The 14,555-nt window shown below is 39.2% G+C and overlaps 1 protein-coding gene and 1 long non-coding RNA gene across 2 annotated transcripts in view; one reads left to right on the forward strand and one right to left on the reverse strand.

The window, feature by feature from the left end:
• The first annotated feature begins 390 nt into the window (after positions 1-390).
• LOC138969453 (uncharacterized) lies at positions 391-7,574 on the forward strand. The gene is made up of 3 exons (XR_011456468.1): positions 391-550; positions 4,550-4,678; positions 7,354-7,574. It is a non-coding gene; the product is annotated as an uncharacterized lncRNA (long non-coding RNA).
• Positions 7,575-10,405: 2,831 nt separating this feature from the next.
• The window catches only part of LOC138968039 (uncharacterized), a 4,231-nt gene continuing 81 nt past the window's right edge, over positions 10,406-14,555 (reverse strand). The window contains exons 1-4 of the mRNA XM_070340602.1: positions 13,955-14,555; positions 13,729-13,781; positions 11,874-12,141; positions 10,406-10,808 (exon numbers count right to left, since the gene is read on the reverse strand). The exon at positions 13,955-14,555 is cut by the window's right edge and continues 81 nt beyond it. Of these exons, the coding sequence (XP_070196703.1) occupies positions 10,585-10,808; positions 11,874-12,141; positions 13,729-13,781; positions 13,955-14,555 (1,146 nt within the window). The 3' untranslated portion in view covers positions 10,406-10,584. The remainder of the gene's footprint in view (positions 10,809-11,873; positions 12,142-13,728; positions 13,782-13,954) is intronic.

Raw genomic sequence — 14,555 nt, forward strand, 5'->3', positions numbered from 1 at the left:
ACACTCACACACACACACGCACACACACACGCACACACACACACACACGCACACACACACACACACACACACACACACACACACACACACACGTACACGTACACACTCATTCTCACACACCATGTCTCATATGTGTCTCACACATACACACAAATGAATTAATTCCCACCCGCATGGACGCAGACGAGTAATAGAATACGTCACGGCAAATCCACAACAAATCTGTATTTCATATTTATTACACGAAAGTGATGACAAGGTCGTTGTGTAATTAAATGAAACATCAGAAAACCACATTCAGCTCATTTCACTTCGTAAATCAGTTTGTCATCTAACGCGGCAACAACCTTACATTAAACGTCCAAGGTGCTATTCATACGTGTAAATCACTAACCCGACAATTGCATATAAACCTGCACATGCTATATGTGTGTTTGTCAAAAGAAAATTCCAATCCTGATCAAGATCTGTGCAGCTGACCGAGTCACCATGATCAAGAGACTGCTGTTCGCGACTGTGGCTGTTGCCTTCATCAGCTGTTTGGTGGAAGGTTGGTACTCTTTCGGACGATATGTTTGTACAAAGAATAGGCTTAGATCCCACGGTCCTCTGAGCATAGACCATTTATCCTGGACCGCCAACTAGCTCTCTCTCCGCTCTCTCTCTCTATTACGAGGTAGCGGCCCCTCGCATTTAGGAACGAAGAGAGGCCGGTACAGAAAAGCGTGCTATTCTTCTCAGCGCAACTACTACCCCGCTCTTCTTGGCCTTTCAGAAATCAGGGGGATGTCATATCCGGTGTCGATTGTAAACATGGACGAAGTTGCCGAGGTAAGTTCTGAAAATGCTAAAGTAAACTCAGCTAAAGTGCATAATTATGGAACATGTTTTTCGATGAGTTTTGTTAAGTTTAGTTTGGAGTTTTGGAAAATCCAGTTCATTGTCACCTCGCATTGTCACAAATAACTGGAGCGTGCTTTCTTTTCACTGTCTTTCAAACCGGACGCTAAGCGCCCCTGTGAAAGTCGAGCGTCGTAACCTCGAAGGGTCACGTGACGAGTTTGCGGTCCAGGCTATTTGGTCTATGCTCTGAGAAGTGTATTCGGTGCTTCCAGCCGTACATACAACGAATTGCCTAACGTTCTTCCCCGCGGCGTATGGCTGTCTGAATAGCGGTCTAAAAACTGTCTTACGCGTATTAAAAGATCGTGGGAGTTTCACCCCATGAAGAAAGAAGAAGAAGAAGAAGATATAGAACCCCAACATTCGGCTGTGATATGTGATTTGGGCCTTTTTAAAAATTTTTTTTTACAAATCATTCACCTCAGAGTTTGAATTTTGAATTTCTTTCACGTATTTGGTAACATTAATTTAAAACTCTTTATTTAGTTACTTTTTGTTTTTTTTAGCGCTGATCCATGAGTTATAAGGGTTACTTTCCGTTTCATGTGAATAATCATGTAAACAGTCTGTCTTTGCTTTTTATATTTAGTCAAGTTTTGACTAAATATTTTAACATCGAGGGGGAATCGAAACGAGGGTCGTGGTGTATGTGCGTGTGTGTGTGCGTGCGTGCGTGTGTGCGTGTGTGTGTGTGTGTGTGTGTGTGTAGAGCGATTCAGACTAAACTACTGGACCGATCTTTATGAAATTTGACATGAGAGTTCCTGAGTATGAAATCCCCGAACGTTTTTTTCATTTTTTTGATAAATGTCTTTGATGACGTCATATCCGGCTTTTCGTGAAAGTTGAGGCGGCACTGTCACGCCCTCATTTTTCAACCAAATTGGTTGAAATTTTGGTCAAGTAATCTTCGACAAAGCCCGGGGTTTGGTATTGCATTTCAGCTTGGTGGCTTAAAAATTAATTAATGACTTTGGTCATTAAAAATCTGAAAATTGTAAAAAAAAATAAAAATTTATAAAACGATCCAAATTTACGTTTATCTTATTCTCCATCATTTGCTGATTCCAAAAACATATAAATATGTTATATTCGGATTAAAAACAAGCTCTGAAAATTAAATATATAAAAATTATTATCAAAATTAAATTGTCCAAATCAATTTAAAAACACTTTCATCGTATTCCTTGTCGGTTCCTGATTCCAAAAACATATAGATATGATATGTTTGGATTAAAAACACGCTCAGAAAGTTAAAACAAAGAGAGGTACAGAAAAGCGTGCTATCCTTCTTAGCGCAACTACTACCCCGCTCTTCTTGTCAATTTCACTGCCTTTGCCATGAGCGGTGGACTGACGATGCTACGAGTATACGGTCTTGCTGAAAAATGGCAGCTACTTGACTAAATATTGTATTTTCGCCTTACGCGACTTGTTATATTTAGTCAAGTTTTGACTAAATATTTTAACATCGAGGGGGAATCGAAACGAGGGTATGGTGTATGTGCGTGTGTCTGTGTGTGTGTGTGTGTGTGTGTGTGTGTGTGTAGAGCGATTCAGACTAAACTACTGGACCGATCTTTATGAAATTTGACATGAGAGTTCCTGGGTATGAAATCCCCGAACGTTTTTTTCATTTTTTTGATAAATGTCTTTGATGACGTCATATCCGGCTTTTCGTGAAAGTTGAGGCGGCACTGTCACGCCCTCATTTTTCAACCAAATTGGTTGAAATTTTGGTCAAGTAATCTGCGACGAAGCCCGGGGTTCGGTATTGCATTTCAGCTTGGTGGCTTAAAAATTAATTAATGACTTTGGTCATTAAAAATCTGAAAATTGTAAAAAAAAATAAAAATTTATAAAACGATCCAAATTTACGTTTATCTTATTCTCCATCATTTGCTGATTCCAAAAACATATAAATATGTTATATTCGGATTAAAAACAAGCTCTGAAAATTAAATATATAAAAATTATTATCAAAATTAAATTGTCGAAATCAATTTAAATACACTTTCATCTTATTCCTTGTCGGTTCCTGATTCCAAAAACATATAGATATGATATGTTTGGATTAAAAACACGCTCAGAAAGTTAAAACAAAGAGAGGTACAGAAAAGCGTGCTATCCTTCTTAGCGCAACTACTACCCCGCTCTTCTTGTCAATTTCACTGCCTTTGCCATGAGCGGTGGACTGACGATGCTACGAGTATACGGTCTTGCTGAAAAATGGCATTGCGTTCAGTTTCATTCTGTGAGTTCGACAGCTACTTGACTAAATATTGTATTTTCGCCTTACGCGACTTGTTATATTTAGTCAAGTTTTGACTAAATATTTTAACATCGAGGGGGAATCGAAACGAAGGTCGTGGTGTATGTAATAATAATAATAATAATAATGGACATTTATTAATCGCCGTTTCTCACAAGAGCTCACGGCGATTTACATATTAATTATGTGCGTGTGTGTGTGCGTGTGTGTGTGCGTGTGTGTGTGCGTGTGTGTGTGCGTGTGTGTGTGTGTGTCAGTGTGTGTGTGTAGAGCGATTCAGACTAAACTACTGGACCGATCTTTATGAAATTTGACATGAGAGTTCCTGAGTATGAAATCCCCGAACGTTTTTTTTCATTTTGTTGATAAATGTCTTTGATGACGTCATATCCGGCTTTTCGTGAAAGTTGAGGCGGCACTGTCACGCCCTCATTTTTCAACCAAATTGGTTGAAATTTTGGTCAAGTAATCTTCGACGAAGCCCGGACTTCGGTATTGCATTTCAGCTTGGTGGCTTTAAAATTAATTAATGACTTTGGTCATTAAAAATCTGAAAATTGTAAAAAAAAAAAATAAAAATTTATAAAACGATCCAAATTTACGTTTATCTTATTCTCCATCATTTGCTGATTCCAAAAACATATAAATATGTTATATTCGGATTAAAAACAAGCTCTGAAAATTAAATATATAAAAATTATTATCAAAATTAAATTGTCCAAATCAATTTAAAAACACTTTCATCTTATTCCTTGTCGGTTCCTGATTCCAAAAACATATAGATATGATATGTTTGGATTAAAAACACGCTCAGAAAGTTAAAACAAAGAGAGGTACAGAAAAGCGTGCTATCCTTCTTAGCGCAACTACTACCCCGCTCTTCTTGTCAATTTCACTGCCTTTGCCATGAGCGGTGGACTGACGATGCTACGAGTATACGGTCTTGCTGAAAAATGGCATTGCGTTCAGTTTCATTCTGTGAGTTCGACAGCTACTTGACTAAATATTGTATTTTCGCCTTACGCGACTTGTTGATTAATTCGCAGGCAGATTAATTTTCTTTCGCAGTCCGCGTTTTCCACAAATTTAATTCAACCAAAAGTTCCACCCTTCACAGACGTCGCCTCCATGCTAGATCATGTGGAGATTTGCTTTTTGGCATTTTTGTTTGTTGATTAAAGCTGTGATAAACGATAAGTCTCAACAGCTTCACTACATATGCTAGGCAAGAATCATATGTGTGTGTGTGTGTGTGTGTGTGTGTGTGTGTGATTTATCTCTTTCAGGAGCAACCTACATGTTGTAAGAGTACTTAATGCATCAGTTTCAGGAGCCAGCGACACGTTCTAAACGTACTTGGTGTATCTGTTTCAGGAGCCAGTGACTCTTCCTGCCTGTTCCAGAATGGTAAATGCGGGAACAACAGAAGATGCGGGAGAGGTTACAAATACCAGTACGGGCTGTGCTCCGGTGCTAAAACATGCTGCGTCCCAAGGGGCAGTGGTTCGTAGAGTTGCATGACTTTTTGACAGATAATTCCAGTGTTCGCATTGAGTTGAAATTTTCGGTGATTTACCGTTTTAATGAGAAAATGGAGAAACATCGCCCACACTCATCAATATAATGTTCTGTCCGTCCACTGTTTTTATCAGGTGACGATTAACATTGACACAAGCGCAGCTTGAATTCCAATTTGTGAAGTCTGTTTTTGTGTGCTTTATATCTCTTTCATGTTTTCTCTCTCGCTCCTTTCCTTCCTTCAAGCATCCACACAATCATCATTGTGCCTTCATGTGATTTTGTTTTCTCAGTCCATCAGTAGGCTACATGTAGTGTATTTGCTGTTTTAGTGATAATGTGATAATGTGTATACACATTTAGGGCTGTTTTTCAGTATTAATAACATGTTCTGTTTGATTAAGGGTATTCAGCTGGTATTTCCTTGTTTTTACTACCTATTTTATTCATGTTTTTATTACTTAATTAGTGGAAGAATCTGTTGTAATGTATGTTTGATGGTGTATGCTTTTAATCAAGCGTTGCTGACTATGAATGTAGATGTAAATGCTTGTATAACTGTGTTTGAATTTTAAATGTGTCAAGCGCAAAGAGCATAATTGTAAAGTTATGATGTTGCGCTATATAAATGCTCATTTATTATTATTATTATTATTATTATTATTATTATTATTATTATTATTATTATTATTATTATTATTATTATTATTATTATTATTATGTAGTTTCACTGCATTTTAGGAGACGGTTCACACATACCCATTGGTAATTACGGATTCTGTGATAAGAAACGGTTTTCTTTTCTCCTCCATTTGTCCTTCCTTCTTTTCGTGCTACCCCCCTCCCCCCCCCCCCGATTTTCCTTACCGCGGACATTCACACAATCTCAAATACGTCATTCTGTGTGTTTACTGCGTTTCAGTGCGATTTGTAGGCTTACTCTAAGATTCGCAAGATTAGGATTCTGTTCGTCTTCCCCTTTAATTAGTCACGGTGTGTTTCCTCTTCTTCACTTGCTTCAAACATCCACACAACCATCAAAGTTTAAAATGTTTGCTGTATTTCAGAGGAAGACTCCGACTGTACTACTCGCAATATCCATCAATGTAATGTCCTGTATAATAACTGTATTTTAGGATGCGATTCAAACTGCACCATTCGCAATCACCATCAACTTAATCCCGTAAATTCACTGTATTTCAGGAAGTGAGTTTTACTGGTCAGGCTGTAATAATAAACGTCGAACATGTTTGTGTGTTCACTTTATTTCAGGAAGTGGTTTTTACTAGTCAGGCCGTAATAATAAACGTCGAACATCTTTGTTTGTCATCATTTTCACGAGTTTTTGTTCACAGCCACCTGGGAAATAAATCTCATGTTCCCCATGCAATAAATCCCCGGTTCCCATAGTTGCAGGAAGCAGGTTATACATGGATAATCAAAAGCAAACCCAATAGAAACGCTTGGGGATTCTTCGGCTCTTTTAATTGGCGTTTCCCCAGACCTAGACAGACGACACTGCTTTGCAAAGTTCCAAAAACGAACTGGCAAACTGGTAAGAGTAAACAAAAAACAAAACTACTTCATGAAAGGTCATACATTCATCAAAAACAAATGAAACCTAGCGCTATTGTTCCGTCTTCTTACAAAGTCATGGAGTGCGTGTATCTGTGTTTCGATACACAGGCGTTCGGAGAAACACGAACGTCAAGTCAAACCAATTGACCCCTGACACACACACACATTTTGACCCTTGCACAAGACGTTGTATCGATAAACGAAGCGCAAATAAGAAATAATAATAAAAGCAAAGAACATAGCAACAAGATATGCAAACATCTAACAAAGCCGAGCAAGCAGAATGACAGGTCTGATGACAAACAAAGAGGCAATGAGTCGGAAACAAGATCGCGATTCTTTCCTTCGCTGCACGACGGAAATCTTCTGTGACCTTTTACCCAACGTTCCTTGCTGCACGATGCAAATCTTCTGTGACCTTTGTCCCAACGTAGCTTCCACATTCGATCACTAAGTTTGATATTTACAACTGAAAACCGAGGCCGGGGTGGAATACTGAGATGAACCTACAGAACTGTGCATCCTCAAACCTGACATACTTATCTCAACATTTTATGAACTAAAAAAACAGAAAGTTTCTTTTACACGCCAGCTTTGATTGCAACAACGTGGTGGGGCCCCAAAACATGTATGATCTAAACGGAACTCGTGTTTCAAAGCGTGGCTCCCTGTGTTGATTTTGCACTTATTTTCTCACTACCAAAATGATGACAAAAACGATGTTTGGTGGTTTGTTGTCAGACCAGCTTTTTTGTCGGTCCGAGGGGGAGCATATCGTCTTTTGTTTCGAAGGCCGCGGTCAATAAATATGAAACAAAAGTCGATATGCCCCCCGAGGCGGTCAATAAATATAAAACAAAAGTCGATATGCCCCCCGAGGACCGACAAAAAAGCTGGTCTGTCAACAACCCATCAAACATCTTGTAGTGTTCACTTCATTTCAGGAAGTGAGTTTTACTGGGCAGGCTGTAATAATAAACGTCGAACATCTTTGTGTGTTCACTTTATTTCAGGAAGGGAGTTTTACCGGACAGGCTGGAATAATTAACGTCGAACATCTGTGTGTGTTCACTTTATTTCAGGAGGCGATACCCACTGCACCGTTCGTAATGGCATCTGCATACCGAAGAGTTCCGGAATCTGTACGGGCAGGATGGCATACTATCAAAGTGGTCTGTGCAGTGGACCTCGAGACCGTCAGTGCTGTCTTCTGCAATACAGAGAGTGAACGATGATTCTGAAATGAAACTGGATTGTCCATTTGCACATTATAATCAAAAATAAAAATCTGTGCTCACCTTCAGTCGGAGTTTATGCTTGCTTGTGTGTCAGCGTGCATGTTTGTTTGTTTGTTTGTTTGTTTGCTTAACGCCCAGCCGACCACGAAGGGCCATATCAGGGCGGTAGCGTGCATGTTAGTGATCTGGACGAAGAAATGTTCTCAGAAAGACTCCTTTCTAAATCTTATGTTTTTGGTTAGTTGACCGTTTCATGTATTAGGTTTGAATAATTCAACTTATTGAAACGACATGTGCAATTCTGTTATTGAATGGTGTTGTGTGAGTGAATAGCTTGTGTCTTCAATGGGGGTACAGGGTTTAACCTGGGAGAAAAAGGCAATGGGACATTTGTCCCCCTCAACCAAATTCCGATGGGACATAGTCGAAAGCAAGAAGCGCCAAAAAGGCCTGTACGCGTTTTGACCAAAGATGCAAAATGGTGTAATTCGGTGCGAGAATTAGCCGCTATATCGTGTTATATCTGTATGTGTGTTTGTGTGTGTGTGTGTTTGTGTATGTGTATATGTGTGTGTGTGTATGTGTTTGTGTGTAAAGTGTATATTTGGTGGCGCAGTGGTACGTATTCTCAATGCGCCCTTTGACGCACTGAAGGGAATTGTAATGGGACATTTTCAGATTTAATGCGCCAATGGCGCAGGGCGCACTAGTAAATGAAACCCTGGACCGTATGTTTCTTAGAACTGAAATAACTTGTTACTTTTCTGAGTAAAACTTCAGTTCTAGGTTAATTTTTTGGAACAAAAGGCATTCACATACAGGATAGCAAACATTAATCAGCTTTATGTTACGTAAGCGGTTATAATGAAACTAAATACTTGACGTCAATTCAAAGCAAACACACATTTTCAAATTAGGACAAAATTGTTTGGTAGAATGGTATATCATCAACTAAGCGAGTTATGAGTTCATATTGATAGGCACACATCCGCTGGTTATACACTCGCAGCAGGACTTGGGAATATAATTATTTAAAACGTGAGAGAAGACACTAAATATAATTGTGGCATATACCACTAGCCAAAAAAAGTAGAAGGGTGCATTTTTGTTTTATTTCTTCTGCAAAATAATGCTTACTTGCACCTTTCAAGCTCTCTGAAATATGACACTCAATAGCATGACTGATCGTTAAAATGCCGCCCTGATATAGCCCTTCGTGGTCGGCTGGGCGTTAAGCAAACAAACAAACAAAAATCGTTAAAATGAATAGAGAATGCGCGTACAGTTTGTTTAATATGTTAGCTGAACGCCCTTAAAGTATCAAGGCTATTCGCTGAAGCAGTTCGTTTGTGTTGCAAACCACTAGAAAACCCCGTCTTTTCTGGCTCCTGGCACAATTGACACGTATACGTTTCGCCATATGCCATAGCATCTTTGCTTCGCGGGATGGGTGAGCAAATTGAACTGCTATGGATAGAACATTAATTGTTTTACTCAGAGACAAAGAAAACATGTTCACACACACACACACACACACACACACACACACACACACACACACACACACACACACACACACACACATACACACACACACACACACTCACAATATACACACAAACAATCTGTACTTCAGAATAATTCGCTCTAGGTCATGACATAAAAATACTGATTACGTTTAAACAATTCCAATATGAGAATAGGAAGAAGAGACTGCAGGCGAGGAGAACAAGAACAAGATAACATTGAACATGTACTCACCAGTACCAGAAACACGAACAATTAACATGGACCGGTTTCGACGCAAATACAATACTAATACAAGAAGAAACAACAGAAAAAAAGAAGAAATCAGCAAATACAATACTAATACAAGAAGAAACAACAGAAAAAAAGAAGAAATCAGCAAATACAATACTAATACAAGAAGAAACAACAGAAAAAAAGAAGAAATCAGCAAATACAATACTAATACAAGAAGAAACAACAGAAAGAAAGAAGAAGTCAGCAAATACAATACTAATACAAGAAGAAACAACAGAAAGAAAGAAGAAATCAGCAAATACAATACTAATACAAGAAGAAACAACAGAAAAAAGAAGAAATCAACAAATACAATACTAATACAAGAAGAAACAACAGAAAAAAAGGAAGAAATCAGCAAATACAATACTAATACAAGAAGAAACAACAGAAAAAAGAAAAAATCAGCAAATACAATACTAATACAAGAAGAAACAACAGAAAAAAGGAAGAAATCAGCAAATACAATACTAATACAAGAAGAAACAACAGAAAAAAAGAAGAAATCAGCAAATACAATACTAATACAAGAAGAAACAACAGAAAAAAAGAAGAAATGAACCAAGAAGAGGACAGACAGCAAATAACGTTATACTAAAACAAGAGGCGAAGCCATCAAGGCTCACGTAAGAAATCGACAAACAGTAACACAAACTCAATCACTCCGTCACACATACACACACACACACGTACACACACACACACACACACACACACACACACACACACACACACACACACACACACACACACACACACACACACACACACACAGAAAGAGCATAGGTGAAACTGTGCAAGAAAGCGAGACACTAGATCTAGATCTGTCTGTCTGCATGTAGCCTACTTACAGGGACACGACTGCCAACTAGTCTCGGCCCGCTCAAAATAATAATGACCGAGACTTTCAGTACTTCCTTCGCGTGACGTCTAACCCTCTTACGTCATAATGTGACGTCAATGTAATGTGACGTCTTCAAATGTTAGAGTTTCTACCACAGACATACACACGCACGCACGCACGCACATACGCACGCACGCACAGACAGACAAAGTTACGATCGCATAGGCTACACTTACGTGAGCCAAAAAGAACAAAGTCTTGGAACAGGGTTTTGAGGAAAATTTACAAGTTTTGACCTACATTGAATAGATCTAGACCAGCAGAACAAAACTAAGCTTACCGCAGTACAGTACAGATAACTTACTGGCCTAAGACTGAAAGCCAGACATCAAAGTAAGGCTCACCTAAATGACTTCTCAAAACTATGCTCACATCTGGCCATATTTAAATGTTTTTTTCTTCCTTACTCTCATCTCCACGACGACGACAAGACAGAAAGACAGGACCACCATGACCAGCGCTATGTAAAGCTTGACCGCTACACACAGGTGACCACTGTACAGGTAAGCTATCGTGAAACCCAATGCCTGGAACATCCTCAAGTTGGCAAAAGATGCCTCTTGTTGGTCCCTGAAGATACTTCCGATGAGGGCTGCAAAAGTGTATCAATAAATAAAAGATAAATCTATGGATAAATCTGAAAATGAATTAAATTTTTTTTTCATATAAACAAGTACATAAATAAATAAATAAATAAACACATAAATAAATATATAAATAAATAAATAGATGAATAAATAAATACATAAATAAATAAATAAACAATACTCAAAGAGATGTGTTTCAACCATAAACATGATCTTAAATGTCCGTACGTGTCTTTATTTCTATACAGAAATTGACATTTGACCATTAAAATGCTGAGTTTATTCCCTAAAAAAAATCAAAAATACCCCCCCCCCCCCCCCCCGTCGACCAGGAAGGACGAAACAAGGCTAGCCGTTTGAAAATCCATTGTAGTATTCCAGCGTAGCAGGATATCCTTATTTGGCAAATACTGAGGGCACAACTCCTCTCAAATACCATGCATTTCGTTCGTTTAATAAAAAATCGTGGACAGTGCTCCAATACCCAGTGTCAAACTGCTTCTGTCATTGTGCGAGTGTGGCTGTTAGCATAGCGACTTAAAATGGATTGGTCGATATTTATCCAAAAATAAAAATTTTCTTAAGATATACTTTTTTCTTTAACTTTTCCCCCCATGGTTCATTCATCGTAGGACATAACCTTTTTGCGACATCTAACGGTGGGTTTATTGAAAAAAGCATCAATGTAGACAAGAACCTTTAACCTGTTTGAACCATAATCTAATTGTAACATATTCAAATCGTATGAATGATTTAACCCGTGTAAAATATAGCCCACACGCCTTAACCATAGACACAAATTTAGTCTGTTTCAAGGATAGCCATAATTTTTGTCCTCACAAATTTGAAGTAAACAATGATTTTTTCCTGTTTGCAGCATAAACAAGTTTAATATCTTTTAATCATCAACATGATGTGTTTTGATGTTTTACCAGCAAAAAACAACAACCCGATAGTTCAAAAATCAACCGGTAGGTCAAACCGGCAGCCATTTTTGTTCCTGTATTTTCTCATTTACCGGTAATTACCGGTTAACGCCAATACTGAATCTCTACAGTCAATCGCCTCACCTCCACCCTGTGTCTGCCAGATTCCATCAGTGATTCCCCAGACAGCCGGCAACAGGAAGAATATGTATTTCTCCGAGGACTTGGGTTGCCATAGCAACATGCAGATCAGAGTGGCGGAATTGAGACAGGTGGCACCAAAGAGAAGGGGTATCCGTTTGACGTATTTCCCCAGAATTCCTGCCACCGGGGAGGCAACTGTGTCGCATATTCCGAAACACAGCATGGCGTACCCGACCCAGTCCACGCCAAGCTCGCAAGTGATGTACGCCTGATGAAAAGAACATTTTTATTTTTTTACATGTTAAACAATACAACAACAACACCAAACAAGTCGCGTAAGGCGAAATAACAACATTTAGGCAGGCTGTCCAACTCACAGAATGAAACTGAACGCACTGATTTTTTGACCAAGACAACATACTCGTAGTTTCGTCAGTCCACCGCTCGTGGCAAAGGCAGTGAATTCGACAAGCCATGCAGAATATAGAGAATACTACATGGCTTGCTGTGTTGTACCAGATTTACACGAGTTGTTTTTTTAAATATTGAACTGCGAGCGAAAGCGAGCTGTTCACTATTTGAAAAAGCAACGAGTGTAAATCTGGTACGACACAGCAAGCCATGTAGTATTCTGTTTATCCTACATACTGTACTTACGTGTATTTTACTGAAAATGTCTTGCAGACGAGGCAGCTAAATTGAAGACGCTTGTTTTGGAACCTCGATCTCTTCTAAAGCCTCGTGCAATCTATTACGTCAAAGCAAAGAAACGTCACTCTGAAAGTGTGGCGTGACGTGGTAGTTCTAAAGATTCATCGAGGGTAATTAGCGAGCGCAATTTTTGTTTCTATAATGACGTTTGTCTCGGTGATTTTGGCATCATAAGCAGTGGAAAAACAGGTCCCTGCCAGACTTGCTTGACATGACCTCATTTACATGATATACACACGTGTGATTTGAACGATTATTATCTCACGAGTGTCTCTCTCACGTACGTATGTAGGATAAAGTGCGATAGTGGTCGCGCTGAGTAGGGTAACACGCTTTTCTGTATGTCTCTTCTTTTTAGCTTACTGAGTTTGTTTTTAATCCAAACATATCATATCTATATGTTTTTGGAATCAGGGACCGACAAGGAATAAGATGAAATTGTTTTTAAATCGATTTCGGAAAATTAATTTTCATCATAATTTTCATATTTTTAATTTTCAGAGCTTGTTTGTAATCCAAATATAACATATGTATATGTTTTTGGAATCAGACAATGACGAAGAATAAGATGAATTTTTTTTTATCGTTTAATAAAAAAATAATTTTAATTACAAGTTTCCGATTTTTAATGACCAAACTCATTCATTAGTTTTTAAGCCACCAAGCTGGAATGCAATACCAAAGTCCGGCCTTCGTCGAAGATTGCTTTGCCAAAATTTCAATCAATTTGATTGAAAAATGAGGGTGTGACAGTGTCGCCTCAACTTTTACAAAAAGCCGGATATGACGTCATCAAAGGGTTTTATCGAAAAAAGAAAAAAACGTCCGGGGATATCATTCCCAGGAACTCTCATGTCAAATTTCATAAAGATCGGTCCAGTAGTTTAGTCTGAATCGCTCTACACACACACACACACGCACAGACACAGACACAGACACACACAGACACACACAGACACACACACACACACACACACACACACACACACACACATACACACACATACACCACGACCCTCGTCTCGATTCCCCCTCTATGTTAAAACATTTAGTCAAAACTTGACTAAATGTAAAAGTAGACACTAAACTAAATTTTGTTTACAGAATTTAGTGAATTAAAATATTATTGGATGTCAACATTTACCAACTCGTACATAGAGCCGACAAACACACACACACACACAGACACACACACAGACACACACACACACACACACACACACACACACACACACACTCACACACACTCAAACACACACACACACACACACACACACACGCACACACACACACACACACACACACACACACACACACATCCCCCCTAACATCCCCCCTCGAACACACACGCACACTACAAAATGATGTCTCACCTTTACATCCAATTTTGCTAATGACGGCAGGTGCCGGCAGGCAGGTAAGAAAACCACCTCCAGTCAGCCCCGCCAGAGCGCATGTGCCCACTCTGGCATTGAGACTGCTCTCCAGATTCTGCAGGCCGGAGTATGCTGTGAAGGCGAACACCCACACCATGCAAATGGCCGCCAGTCGCAACTGAATGGTGCGCAGTTCTCTCTTCTTGCTTTCGGCGCTGTCGTCACTTCCGCCTGTTGTGGGTTTCTCTTGCAATTCCAGATCAAGACGTTCTGTCCCCTTGCTTCCTGACTCGTCGTCATTTCCTATTATCGAAAGTATTTTGTTCGTGTCTATGTACAGTTCTTTCCCCTTAATTCTGGTACCGACGCCACTTTCGTCTGGCTTTTCTTTTCCCTGCAATTCTAAGACATGGATTTCTGTGTTGTTGCTTCCGGTACTGTCGTCAGTTCCGCCTGCTGAGGATTTCTCTTGTAATTCGAGGTCATCGAATTCTCCTCTCTTGCTTCCGTTGTCTTTATCACTTTTGTCACAGTTTATGGCTAATTTGTCCTTCAATTCAAGGTCATGCAGTTTCCCAGGTTTGTTCTCCGGGGA

Source organism: Littorina saxatilis, linkage group LG6 (assembly GCF_037325665.1).
Source record: "Littorina saxatilis isolate snail1 linkage group LG6, US_GU_Lsax_2.0, whole genome shotgun sequence".
In the NCBI taxonomy this organism is placed as follows: Eukaryota; Metazoa; Mollusca; class Gastropoda; order Littorinimorpha; family Littorinidae; genus Littorina; species Littorina saxatilis.